This window comes from Nannobrachium achirus, assembly GCF_963921795.1.
Source record: "Nannobrachium achirus genome assembly, chromosome: 23".
Lineage (NCBI taxonomy): Eukaryota > Metazoa > Chordata > Actinopteri > Myctophiformes > Myctophidae > Nannobrachium > Nannobrachium achirus.
In genome coordinates, this window is record NC_137830.1 from 39,007,542 (window position 1) to 39,019,810 (window position 12,269).

The 12,269-nt window shown below is 46.3% G+C and overlaps 2 protein-coding genes across 3 annotated transcripts in view; one reads left to right on the plus strand and one right to left on the minus strand.

Moving 5' to 3' along the window:
• Positions 1–1,061, plus strand: part of lhfpl3 (LHFPL tetraspan subfamily member 3) — a gene marked incomplete at both ends in the record, with an annotated part of 41,978 nt that extends 40,917 nt beyond the window's left edge. Inside the window, one exon of the mRNA XM_080754368.1 lies at positions 1,045–1,061. Coding sequence (XP_080610494.1) covers positions 1,045–1,061 — 17 coding nt within the window. The remainder of the gene's footprint in view (positions 1–1,044) is intronic.
• A 5,239-nt stretch (positions 1,062–6,300) lies between these two features.
• kmt2e (lysine (K)-specific methyltransferase 2E) overlaps positions 6,301–12,269 on the minus strand; it is a 43,928-nt gene continuing 37,959 nt past the window's right edge. For both annotated transcript variants that reach the window (XM_080754154.1, XM_080754153.1), the window contains 5 exons: positions 11,512–12,117; positions 9,651–9,913; positions 9,008–9,087; positions 8,840–8,919; positions 6,301–8,268 (listed from right to left, as the gene is read on the minus strand). In XM_080754154.1, coding sequence (XP_080610280.1) covers positions 7,198–8,268; positions 8,840–8,919; positions 9,008–9,087; positions 9,651–9,913; positions 11,512–12,117 — 2,100 coding nt within the window. In that variant the 3' untranslated portion in view covers positions 6,301–7,197. The remainder of the gene's footprint in view (positions 8,269–8,839; positions 8,920–9,007; positions 9,088–9,650; positions 9,914–11,511; positions 12,118–12,269) is intronic.

Sequence of the window (12,269 nt, forward strand, 5' to 3'; positions counted from 1 at the left end):
TTCATGGTCTGGAGAGGGCACTTTTTACAGGGCAGGGCAGGGGCTCAAGCCCCCTTTGATGTTTATGTGTGCACATGCCTGAGTGTGTGAGAGAGAGGAGAGAACAGGATAGAACAGTGGGGTGCTGAGAGAGAGTGCGAAGCAGTGAGGGGAGGGAGACATGCAGATTTTATGACATGACAATGAAATATGAGGGATGCTTCAGATGTCAGAGGAAAATGAATTGCTTTAGGTGTATGAGGGAATGTTCTTGAATCTATTTCTGTAAGAGTATAAGGAGAACAGGTTGGTGTCTGTCACGCCGTCTTAAGAGACTGCTGTCAAAGTAGGATCTCAGCCTCCCCACTTAGCAATACCAGCCATACGAATGCCTTCAAGCAGTGCACATACAGGCGCACACACACACACACACACACACACACACACACACACACACACACACACACACACACACACACACACACACACACACACACACACACACACACACACACACACACACACACACACACACACACACACACACACACACACACACACACACACACACACACACACACACACAAAGACAGACCATCTATAAAACAAAAGTAGCTACCTGTCTCTCAGGTAGTTTTGTATGACAAATAGTCACCTGTGTCTTTTATATGTTTTACAACACTGCCATCTACTGGTTATGTGTAACCACAACAGTCACTGAGGAGGATATGATCTTCATCATTGTAAACTGGTTTCTTTCTGGTGTCTTTCTTTCCACAGAAACCGGTAATAATGCCATATAATATCTGGCAATGGTGCATCACGCACACACACAACACGCACACGGGTAAGTGATTTTACTTTCAGCAGACTGTGAAGAAACATAGCTTCAATCAATATTATTCGCAGCCATGTGGGAATTAGATTAATTCCTTAATTATAGTTTGCAAGCTTGATGTAGCTGCTGCAGAGGGAATATTTGATTTTCACTCACTCCTCTCATTTGAAACCGCATTAATTCAGATTGTCTCCCTTATGTATCTTACTGGGCTCCATTTTCCCCAGCTTTCGGTACTACGTAGACGTGATATTACTTCAGGACGCAGCTTCAGTCAGAGGTCCTGGTCCATCTCCTGTGGCCGGGGTGGAGGGCTGCTGCGTGGGGAGAGAACAGATCAAAAGGAAGGAGGAATCAGAGACACACCTCGATTAAAGCCAGGAACCCAAAACCCCCACCGCCATCTCTCATCCTGTCAGAAAGGAACCTTGTAAAATAGCATCCGTAATGCATCTCAGTCACTTTGTTTTGGATTATCACCGTCGCAACATCAAGACACATCTTTAAATTCTTCTGTATAAACACAATTGCATCATGTTGCCTAGTTTCAATTTGAACTGTTCATTGATGTGTTTCATTAATTAGGCTGTTAATAAAAGATGAAGGTCTCTGCATGTCGAAACTCAGCTCATGGACTCCAGGAAGATTAAGAGCACAGAAGGATGACTGCAGTCAATTCACATCATAACAAATGGACCGGATTTTGACCTAAACAAACAAGGACTCAACGTACTTAAGGTCAAGGTCTTCAGCTTGTTGGTGAATTGTCATAGAGCAGTGTATTATACCATAAACATTGAACATTATGTTGATGCAGAAAGGATTGGATTTTGACATTATGCGATCACTGACGGACAGTGAATTCAGCACTAGAATGAGCGCAGATGAAAACACATGCATTCTACCAGCCTGTTGAGATGGCAAACAGCATCAAGGCATCTGGCGGCAACAACCTCTGCTGGACAATGTTGCTTGAAACGCCAGAGACAAGAGCAAACGGAATGTGCAATGTATTTAATAGTTAGCAAATGTTTGATGTGACACAATCAAAAAGATATTGGAGGTTTCTCTGGTGGCAAATGCACAGGAAGAAATACCATGGTGTCCCTAAATTCACTTGTGAAAGGGGATTTTTTTTTATATATATATCTTTTGAAAACAGCTCATCTACAAGCTCTACAAAATATTGTGATGCTGTGTGAGTTTGTAGATCAGCTAATGTGTTTGTGTGAAAATGTAAAGAATTATAATTTAATCAGGCTTAATTGGTTAATTGTACTGAACAGGAGATGTCAAATGTATGAAATCTATATTCTATGTATAGCTACATGTTGGATATGTCCCTGTATTTTGTCTTTGAAGTGTACTGATGATGATACAGTGTTTTCAAGCTGTGGGTCCATAATAGTGAGTGCCATACTTTGTGAACTGACAATGTTGTAGAATACAGAGGGCATACTGGTGCCCCAATACCAGGACTGAATAGATTTGAAACCTGACTTGTGCAACGCTGTTGTATTTTTCTTTGTTCTCCGTTCTTCTTTGCCGTCTCTTATTAAAAAAATAATAAACATTTTGGAAAAAGGATGGACAGGCATTTGCCCGGGCCTTAATAGTAGTCGTAGGGGGAATGGTCTGTCTACTTTCAAAAGGAAGACAACGGCTAGCACACAATTGGGCCAATTGACTTGTAAAAAAAGGGAGGGTGTCTTTCATTGTTAACTGTGTCTGGTGAAGAGCATGTAGAAACATCACACAGGCACTTGTGGATGCTATAAAGACCACCGCGTTTCAACCGGAGCCCAAATGTGTCTAAGCGGTTTTCTTGGTTTTGTAGGTCATTGTGTTATCTGCTCAGCACCGGCCTAAGTTGGGTTCTGATGTGCATGTATGTTCCTTCTTCTCATCAGTGGTCTGTCTCCTTTGTCACAGAAGACAGAGCTGCACAATAGCTGTCCTTGCCTGGTGATTCAATTCACCCTTTGTCAAGTCCCGCCTGTTGTCCCACCCCTCTTCACAACCATTGGTTGCTGTGTCTTAGTGGGACATTCGGTGGGACACTCCATCCACTACCATTTTAATTCAGTTGCTTTGTATTGTAATTCTGTGTATTCAATTTTAATTTCAAACTTGGTTTCTGTAAAATGGAGCTGCTCAGTGGCAGTATAGTGACTCAGCATGTTTTTTAATGTTTTTATTTCTCCAAAAATGATGTTTTAACAAATTCAACATAAAAAAGGGGGAACCAGGGCAGGACAAGGCAGATAGAGCCTGCTGGTTGGTCAGTCAGGGACCAACCAGAAGGCTAACAAAGGGTGAATTGAACTCAATGCTCTGGTGGCTCACCTGGTAGGAACTCATACCACATCCATCCTGCAGCTGGTCAGGGTTCAAATGCAAGCCGGGGCTCTTTGCTCACCGTCTCTAGGGTTCTGGGGACCCCCAGGGGTCCTTGAGGGGGATTCTAGTTGAATGGACCTATACGGGTCAGTAACTCGCAGAGTGTACAAATGGAACGGAGTGGACCCTTGCAAGTACCGTACATTTTGTTATATTTGTGCACTGTAATGCATATCAAACCGGGGGTCCTTGAAATTAATAAGAATCACTCATCTAAAACAATGCAATGTCCAAAACTGCAGTGATCTAGTTTGAGCCAGGCATTTGTAATGTGATACTGTATGTATTTGGCCACGGACCCCCATCTCAAAATATTTTGTTCCAAGAACCCCCAGAAGCAAAATTTGAGTTACAAAATTAATGTTTGCTTAAAAAAATACATATCAAAGATTTGCACACATTTTCACGACTTTTCAAAAAAAAAAGAAAATAATTAATAGCTAAAGTATAAAATAGCCTAATTCCACGCTTGGGCCCTAGTAACTCACTCCACTCTATGCTATGAGGGCTGCTGGGGAATTGGACAACGGGCATTTCTGCCTAATATGAACAGTCATTTGGGATCAATATAAGTAGGAGCATGAGCCTAGATGTTATTTAGTGTGGAGTTGTCCTTTAACCAGGACACAATGAACAGAATTTATATGCTATACCCCAGATGTGGCAATAACAAACTAAGGATTCCGGAATGATGTTGAGTCCCTTCAACATGTGTGGACTGTAAATCTGAAATTTTATTATATATTTTTACCGTAAAATCCTCAGAGGCAATGTCCGCTGGTGTGGCTTAAATCCTCCCGCCAAAATCATCCCTAAATGAGATTTACAGTACCGTTAGTACAGTATCTTATCGCTAGTAGTATCTTATCTCTCATTTAGTATTCCTGTATCTGTGAATATGAATATGTTGGATCCCCAGAATAGTGCTAATCCAACGAGTATCCACTCAGAACATGCAAACACAAACACCAAATGCATCATGGCGAAAACATAACAAGCCATTTACTTCACGCATTTCGTGTGTGCTGTTGACAGGATCAGGTTGAAGTACAGTGTCTCTCCTTCCTTCCAAAAGATAGTTGTGGTTAAACTCCCCTCCCCCTCCAAAAAATCTAATAACGCCATAATCTCTCTGTGTCCAATCTTGGAACTATCGATAGTGCAGTTTGTGAAAGAAGTGGCACAAATCAAATTCCTCACTATGAAGGCTGGCTGCTGGTGTGCATGCCTTGGATGCAGTGTGGCAATGGTCTACGCCTCATTTGGCCAAATAGATATACTGTAGATATGGAACCCCCCCAAAAACAAACAAAACGTACATTGTGGCATGAGCTGTGATTGAGGGGAGAGTACATAAATACATATAAAAGATAAACACTGTACTACCATGAAAACACTCACCTTCTGATTCCTCGGCATGGCTTTTTGCTTCTATTGCTTTGGTGGATGGAGCCTCTGAGAACAGAGAGGGCAATAACCCAAGAAAACCCAATCCAATCTAAACAGCAAACATAAATAAAGCACTGGAACACTAGGTTCCACATGTTTACCTTCTCCATCTAGGAATAAAACAACTGGCATATTATGAAAAGTAAAACATGGCATGGCTCAAATGTGGATCTCAGACTTCATGTGGCCAGTGTCTGATGTCAGTTTTCTATCTATGACCAGCACTTGGAAGACAGATAATATTGTGGGAAAAAGGGTGTGAAGTGATGAGTTAATGTGAGCCTGTATTATATACAGTACATATATACAAGTACAGTATTCGAGTAAATGTACTTAAGTTACTTTACACCACTCTTCATGTCATATTATCTATTTTAAACCGGCCGGGAGGGCGAACAGGTTACCGTCGTGATGCCATATTTGTTCCATTTAGTGAAACATGTAGGCAGGAGAGCGCTCACAGTTCCCAAACGGCCCAGTGGAATCCTGCAATCCTGGCTGTGATTGAAGTTATCACCTTTTGATATGCACATACTGTAGCTTCCAGCATCAAAGTGTATGCAAAGAGACCTGTGCAGTGTGCAAGCCCATCTGCTCATGTGAACACCGAAAGCCCCTGAGAGATGGTGAATGATACAGTGTTAAATAAAGTGCACAAAACACCCGTTGTTGCAACATCCGTTACAACAGTAGTGACTGATGTTCTATTATGATTATAATACACAAAATAAGTATGAATCATAATTTCTTGTGCCCCCACAAGTGATTCAACTTCCCTTGGTTAATTTTCTATTGACCAAGGGAAGTGATTCCAAACAGGAAAAAATGAATGAAATGGTTTCTCACAAGAGTATCTCATCCTCACAGCAGCTCGTGGTAGTTCCTTTGCTGATGGACTGCATATAGCAGCCACCAGCCAGCAAGGTTAGCATTTACCTAGTAGTCCTAGAAAGACAAGAGACACATGATACGACAAGTGGTATAAAACTGTCATTACAGTGATTTATTATAATGAACCATGAAAATAGCCAACCAGTGCGGTGTCTGTGAGTCTTTCTCCCCTCCAAACTAACATACACTCACACACACAAATAATAATAAAAAAAGAGACAAAGTTGAAGAGTCCAGAAGGAAAAAAATAAAAATAAAAAATAATGCTACTGTCACAGAAAACATTCAGCTTTGCCAACAGAGCGTTCGTATTTACAACCATATTCCAAAAAAATGGGATGGGAGCGAATTGTACAAGCATAGAAAAAAAGAAAAGAAAAGAAAAGCAAATATTTACAACCTGTTTCCTGGTGAAAGCTGGAGTAACCACCTATACATTAAATTACACTTTCTACAAAGAACCATTGATATTCAAAAATAAACCGCCAACGTTCCTACCTACGGGTGACACCTCACTCTGGCTACCTCAGAAGACTACAGCACACTCCTCGCTTTCACGTTCACGCGTCCTTTTCGCTATGTCAGTGTTTCTCAAAGTGGATTCCAGGGACTCTGTGGGTTACTTTATGGGGGTCTAAATGGACCCATACAAGTCTGTAACTCTGACAGTGTACAAATGGAACCAAATGGACCCAAACGGGTCCATTTGGTTCCATTTGTACACTGTCAGAGTTAAGGGGAGACCTTGAAATGTTAAAGTTTGAGAAACACTGCGCTATATACGACACTCCCAAGTGACACGCGACAAAACACAGAAAGGCACGTGTCCTCCATACCCTCACTCACACACAAACATACAGAGCATGTGCATTTACGTACATACACACGTGTCACACACACACACACACACACACTCACACTCACACACACACACGCGCACGCACAGTATGAGTGCAGCCTCCTGGGGAAGCAGGCTCCCAGAAGGGTCTTTTCTGAAAATCTCCGCAGCGGTGCACAGATATTTTGTTGTTACACAGAGGAATAAAAAAAATAATTATTGTTCGTTCTCTATACAAAAAGCTTTTTCTTTCTGCTATAATAAGCTGCTAGATAAAACAAGTACATGGGTGTGGAGAGCGGACGACAGAGACGTTGAGAGAGAGGAAGAGCAAGTGAAAAGGACTAAGAGACAAATGAAGGAAAAGGGCTATTATAGGCTGGAATGTCCATTTGATACAAAGTGCGGGGGGCCTTACAATAGGAGTCCAAACAAGACACTGGGACAGAGAGCTTGTCTCTCTGTCACAGGAGAGGATATATCAAATCATAAGGGAGGCCAGAGACAGGGTTATGAGCACCGGGGGATAGTCCATCTTCAGTTTTACACAAAGTAGATTTTCTGTTTCTCAAAGATTGTTGCACGTCCAAATTCCATCTTCTTTTCGTTTTGTTTTAAAAGGTACCCTTGTTATCCCACGTTCTCCAGCTGTTTTTCCGTTGGCCATGTGTGTGTTCAGGTACATAGAAAACAATATCTACAGCTTATATTACATACGCTGTTGGGGGAGGGCCCCTCTCAGTCAGAGTTCATAGGGGCGGGGGGGAAGGCCAGGCACTGCCAGCGGGGGAAGGGAGGTCAGTCAGTGCCACCCTGTACCCAGGTACCCGGAGCTATGGAAGGGGGCGGAGGGGGCAGGGCCCCCGCGAGTCCCACTGGGAATCTGGGAGGGCGCGGGCGGGGCCTGGCCTTGGCCCGGCTGAGTCTGTTGGGGCGGGGGAGGCGGAGGGGGAGGCAGTCCCGTCTGCTGATGGGGCGGCGGCGGGTAGGCGGAAGGGGGCACCGACGGGTTGGCGGCGGCGCCCGGGTGCAACAGGGCCGGCTGGAAGGCCCCCAAGTTCTGGAAGTGGTGGGGAACCACCGCAGCCTGCATGGGGGGGGCGCCGGCTGAGGGGGCAGGGGGAGGAGGGGGTGGAGGCGGCGGGGGAGGAGTCAGTGACAAGAGGGGGCCGCCGCCGGCCGCAGCTTGTTGCTGCTGTTGCTGCTGGGGGGCCTGGCCCTGCGGGGGAGGGGGTGGGGGAGGGGCGGCGGCCAGTAGCAGCTGGTGCTGCTGGATGGGGAGAGGCTGCAGGTTGACGTGAAGCAGCGTGGGGCCGGGCTGCGGGTGTTGTGGCGGTGGAGGGGGGGGAGGCGGCGGCGGCGGCGTGCCTGCGCTCTGGTAGTGCAAGCCGTGGGGCAGAGTCTGCATGAGGGCCGGGGAGCCCGGGGGGGGATAGGGCGAGGCAACGGCAGACTTGAACCCGGGGAAGGGTCCGGCGGAGGGGGCCGCCTGGCCGGGGAAATACGCGACGGAAGCGGGCGGCGCCGGCGGGGGAGGAGGCGGCGGGGGCGGAGCACTCTGTGCGCTGTACTGCGGGAAGGGAGCCGGGCCAGGCTGAGCCTGGGGCTGGGGCTGGGAGGAGAAAAGCGCCCTCTGGCTGCGGAAGGGTGAACCTTGAGCCTGGGGCTTGGGGGAGTGGAGGAGCGAGGAGCCGGGGTAGTGGACAGGCGAGGAGGGGAGGGGAGAGGCGTGCAGCTTGGTGGGGGTCAGAGGAGACGCTTTGGGGCCTGTGGGCTTGCTTGGCATCTGGCTAGACGGGTTGGGAGTCCGAGGCTGACTGTCGCCCTCTTCCTCCTTGGCCGGCCGAGTGGAGGCAGAACCAGGAGAACATGGCTGGAGGAGGGAGGAGATAAACAACGTCTTATGCCTCGATACAGCTTTGTTGGATTTTTTTTGGTATACTATTTAAATTGTATTGGAAAAAAAAGAGAAAAAAACATTCCTTGGGCTAAAAACGGCCCCACAAAACGATGGTTTAGTGATGAGTCATCACTTTTCACCATTTTGTGGGGGCCATTGTAGTTCACGGAATGTTTTTCGGGCAAAACAAATGCTTGCAATGGATTCAGCATCATGAAAAAAAACCTAGTTTGACCCCTCACATGCTACTTAAAACATATTTATTTTCTGTGTTTTGTAAGGTTAATGGGACACAAACTTTCATCTGTTTTTTATGAAGTTTCCCCCCCGAGAGTTGAATTTCAACCTTTTAGTACATATTATTACACACCTTTAGAAACACATTGGTGTTTCACCAAGAAATGTCTTGGTAACGATTGTTCCTTCGCAGATTTTATTATGTTTCCCTTATTATATATTTTGACACTTGCTTTGGCAATGTAAATGTATGTTTTCTCATGCCAATAAAGCTCCTTGGAATTGAAATTGTAATAGGATGGCTTACCGCATTTGTTGGGGTTTTCTGAAGACTTGGTGACTGACATTCTGCCCCTGCTGTGGCATCGCCTCCCTCTGGCTCACCATCTGAAGACAAAAGCAATGTCAAAAATCAGTGCTGTGACTGAAATGAAAAACCAACGTTGATACAGACTGTGTTTGTCTTCTTGCCCACCTGCATCTTTGTCTTTGCTGAGCAGCAAAGCTCTGTGGTAGCCACGTTCTCTGGCCTGCTCCACAGAATTGGATGACGTCCTGAGGGGGGGAAAGAAATACAATGGCATTAGAACTTTATCATCAGTAGACTAGTAGAATTATGTCTGCATGTCAGAGGGATTTGGGGCACTGCTCCAGTGGGTTTAGGTGGCTGCCATCTCTTTACCTTCATTGATAAAATGAAGGTAATGCCAAATTTGCAACTAATCGGTTGAAGATTATATAATTTATTTTATTATCGTTTTAAACATACAGATCCATAAAAAAGTGAATATTGTGTAAAAAATCATTGCAGATGCCATAGCACCCCAAATCATAACTGACGTCAGAAACTTCCCAATGGACTTCAAGCAACTCTGACTTCAGAAGGTTGACATTTCTCTATTATAAATCCTTGTTTTGAGTGGTCTTGTGTAATATTGTAATATTTTTAAATATGGACTTTGATATTCATGAACTGTATGCCATTTTAACAGAAATGTTTGGAATAATTCACCGAATGTGCAATGTATCTAGAATATATGAAAGTTTCAAGAAAATGTACTTTTACACAATTCTATTTTCTTTAGATGCATCGGTATATACAGTATATACAAACATACCACTGTCCCTCTCCTCCCTCCCTCTCTCCTTTCTCTCCTGGGTTCTCCGCCTCCTCGCTGGTCTGGGGGGGTTCCTTTGGGGCGGTACAGACGGGGGCTGCCGGGGGCGCCGGAGGGGGTGGTGGGGGTTCAGGGGTTATCTCCGCAGCGACGGGGAAGTCCATGGCCAGCGGTGGCGCCGTAGACACGGGAGAGCTGCACTCGTTCTTGGAACCGCTGCGCCGAGCCTCGCGCTGGCGCTTCCTGTATTCTAGCAGGGACACCTGGGAAACAAGACGGCAGGGGCGTCACAAAGGGGGGAAAGTGGGACTGAGATACTAGGGCCCAATTATGTTATACTTTAGCTATATTGAAAAATAGCAGATCTACAAGCTGAGTGCCGCGCTGCGAGCTTGTAGATCTGCTATTTTTATAAAGTCGTGAAAATGTGTGCAAATCTTTGAATATGTGTATTTTTTAAGTGAACGTTTGTAACTCAAATCTTGCTTCTGGGGGTTCCCTCGAACTAAATGTTTTGAGATGGGGTTCCGTGGCCAAATACATATAATTTTGGGGGTCCTTCACATGGAAATGTTTGAGCACCAATGACATAGAAACATAGGTTTTTCAAAAAACCTTAGAAGGATTTGAAATATTCAAAGACTTGCACAAATTCTCACAATTTTTAAAAATAGCAGATCTACAAGCTCTCAGCGCGGCACCGAGTGCCGCGCTGTATGCTTGTATATCTGCTATTTTTCAATAGTTAAAGTTGTGCTATGTAACTTTTTTTATAAAACAAATCTTAAAATTCTCCAAACTATTAAATCACAAAAGTTTTAGAAGATCCGCGCCGTGAATTTCAGCCTGTAAAGCCTTCTCTGTATGTAAACTGAGATCCTTGCCGTGGACCGGATCTCGCGCCAAAATTGCGTCATCACACTACCGGCCAATCACAGCGAGGGTTATACAACTGCCGGCCAATCACAGCGCATCTTGAAGTGGGGTCGCTATGGCAGCCATATTTGTTGTCGCCCGTTTGTACCATCCCTTCTCTAGGTAATTTCTCCTACCAGGCAGGGTGAAGGAGTCCGTATCTCTGGAATTACTGAACGCACAGGAACAAGGGACCCCTTAAAAGATAGAGCTCAGCGAGGTGGAGGCAGACGCGGGGGTCTGAAGGTACGAAAAACGTCCGAAAGACGCGGACGCGACCGCGGTTTGCTATAGGGCTAATGACCACTAGTTGGGCATCTTACACAGTATGGCTTTAAAGCACAAAATAATGCGTAATAATGCATTCCCAGTCTAAATGGGTTAAACCCCCTTCCCCTATGAAGAACATTCATGGGGGGCCGCAGTGAATCCAGAATTTGGTGCGACACCCCTGACAGAAGGTGATGTCATTCAAGGCCTATGCCCAGTAGGGGGCGGCATTTCGTCACTGTCGGGGCAGAAACCTTGCATCTCCAAGTTCCAAAACAAGTGTGTTCTTTCGTAAAATTAAAGCCCTACTTCATCATACAAGAGTGTGTTGCACAACAGTAGTGAAAATAGACTCAGGGGTGGCCTTGGGTGTTGTGGCCGCTGGGGATGTTTCTAAGTGGCGGTGTTTCTGAATGGAGGTCTGCCCCCGTGGCGCCTGCAGCGGGTTTCACAGGCTTCTTACTGGTCTCCTCTTCCTCGTCGGAGCCATTTTCACTACTTTAACTTGTTTTTTTTTTTATAATATTAATAAAAAGGAACGTTTTGGACATACAAGGTTTCCACCCGACAGCGACGGATTTGCTTTCCTTTTTTGCCTGATAAGAATGACATAACATCACAAATATATTAGCGTAGAGTAAAATATGAACCAGCTGTGAATGCTACAGTTGCACACCTTTTTCTTCTGCGGGGGGTTCTGTGCGGAGCCCCCCGCCTCTCCTGCACTGTCTGCACTGAGGGAGCGGGAGAAGCCCAGGGAGGCCTGCTCCTCGGAGCAAGGGTAGAAGAGCTGGCCCTGGGCCTCGCTGAAGGGAGCCGCAACGTTGCTGCTGCCGCCGCCACCACCGCCGCCACCACCTCCAGTCACCACCGGACCGGTCACAGCGGTGGCTCCGGTACTCGCCACCGCAGGCCCAGCCGCAGCCTCGGGCCTGAAGGGAGCGACCAGGGGCTCCAGGGTGTGCGAGGGGGTGAGGTCCCTCAGGTTGGAGATGATCGGGGCGAAGATGAGGCCAGACGCTCCCGACGGTCCCCTCTCGGGGCTCTTCATCCAGCCAGGGAAGGAGGACGAGGAGGAGGCCGGCTCCGTGCAAGGAGAGACCTCGCTGACGACTTCCGCCACGGCACCGGCGTCAGGCCTGTCCTCTCCGCCGCAGTCCGTGGACTCGGCAGCGGAAGGCTGGGGACTCTGGGGCACCGAGACCTTGCCCTCCGCCAAGGGCCCGTCTGCACTGGGGGGCCTCACACAGGGGGAGGCCAGCAGCGAGGGAGGACGTTCAGCCTAAGTAAGGAGAGGGCGAGGGGAGGATCAAATTATTTGATTACAGTAATAATCAAATACATATTATGTACATCAGTGTGGTTGCTAATAGGCAAAACACTATTGTATTCGGTCCAAGATTTCTTTCCAAGCAAAGTGAACCTGTGTTTTGC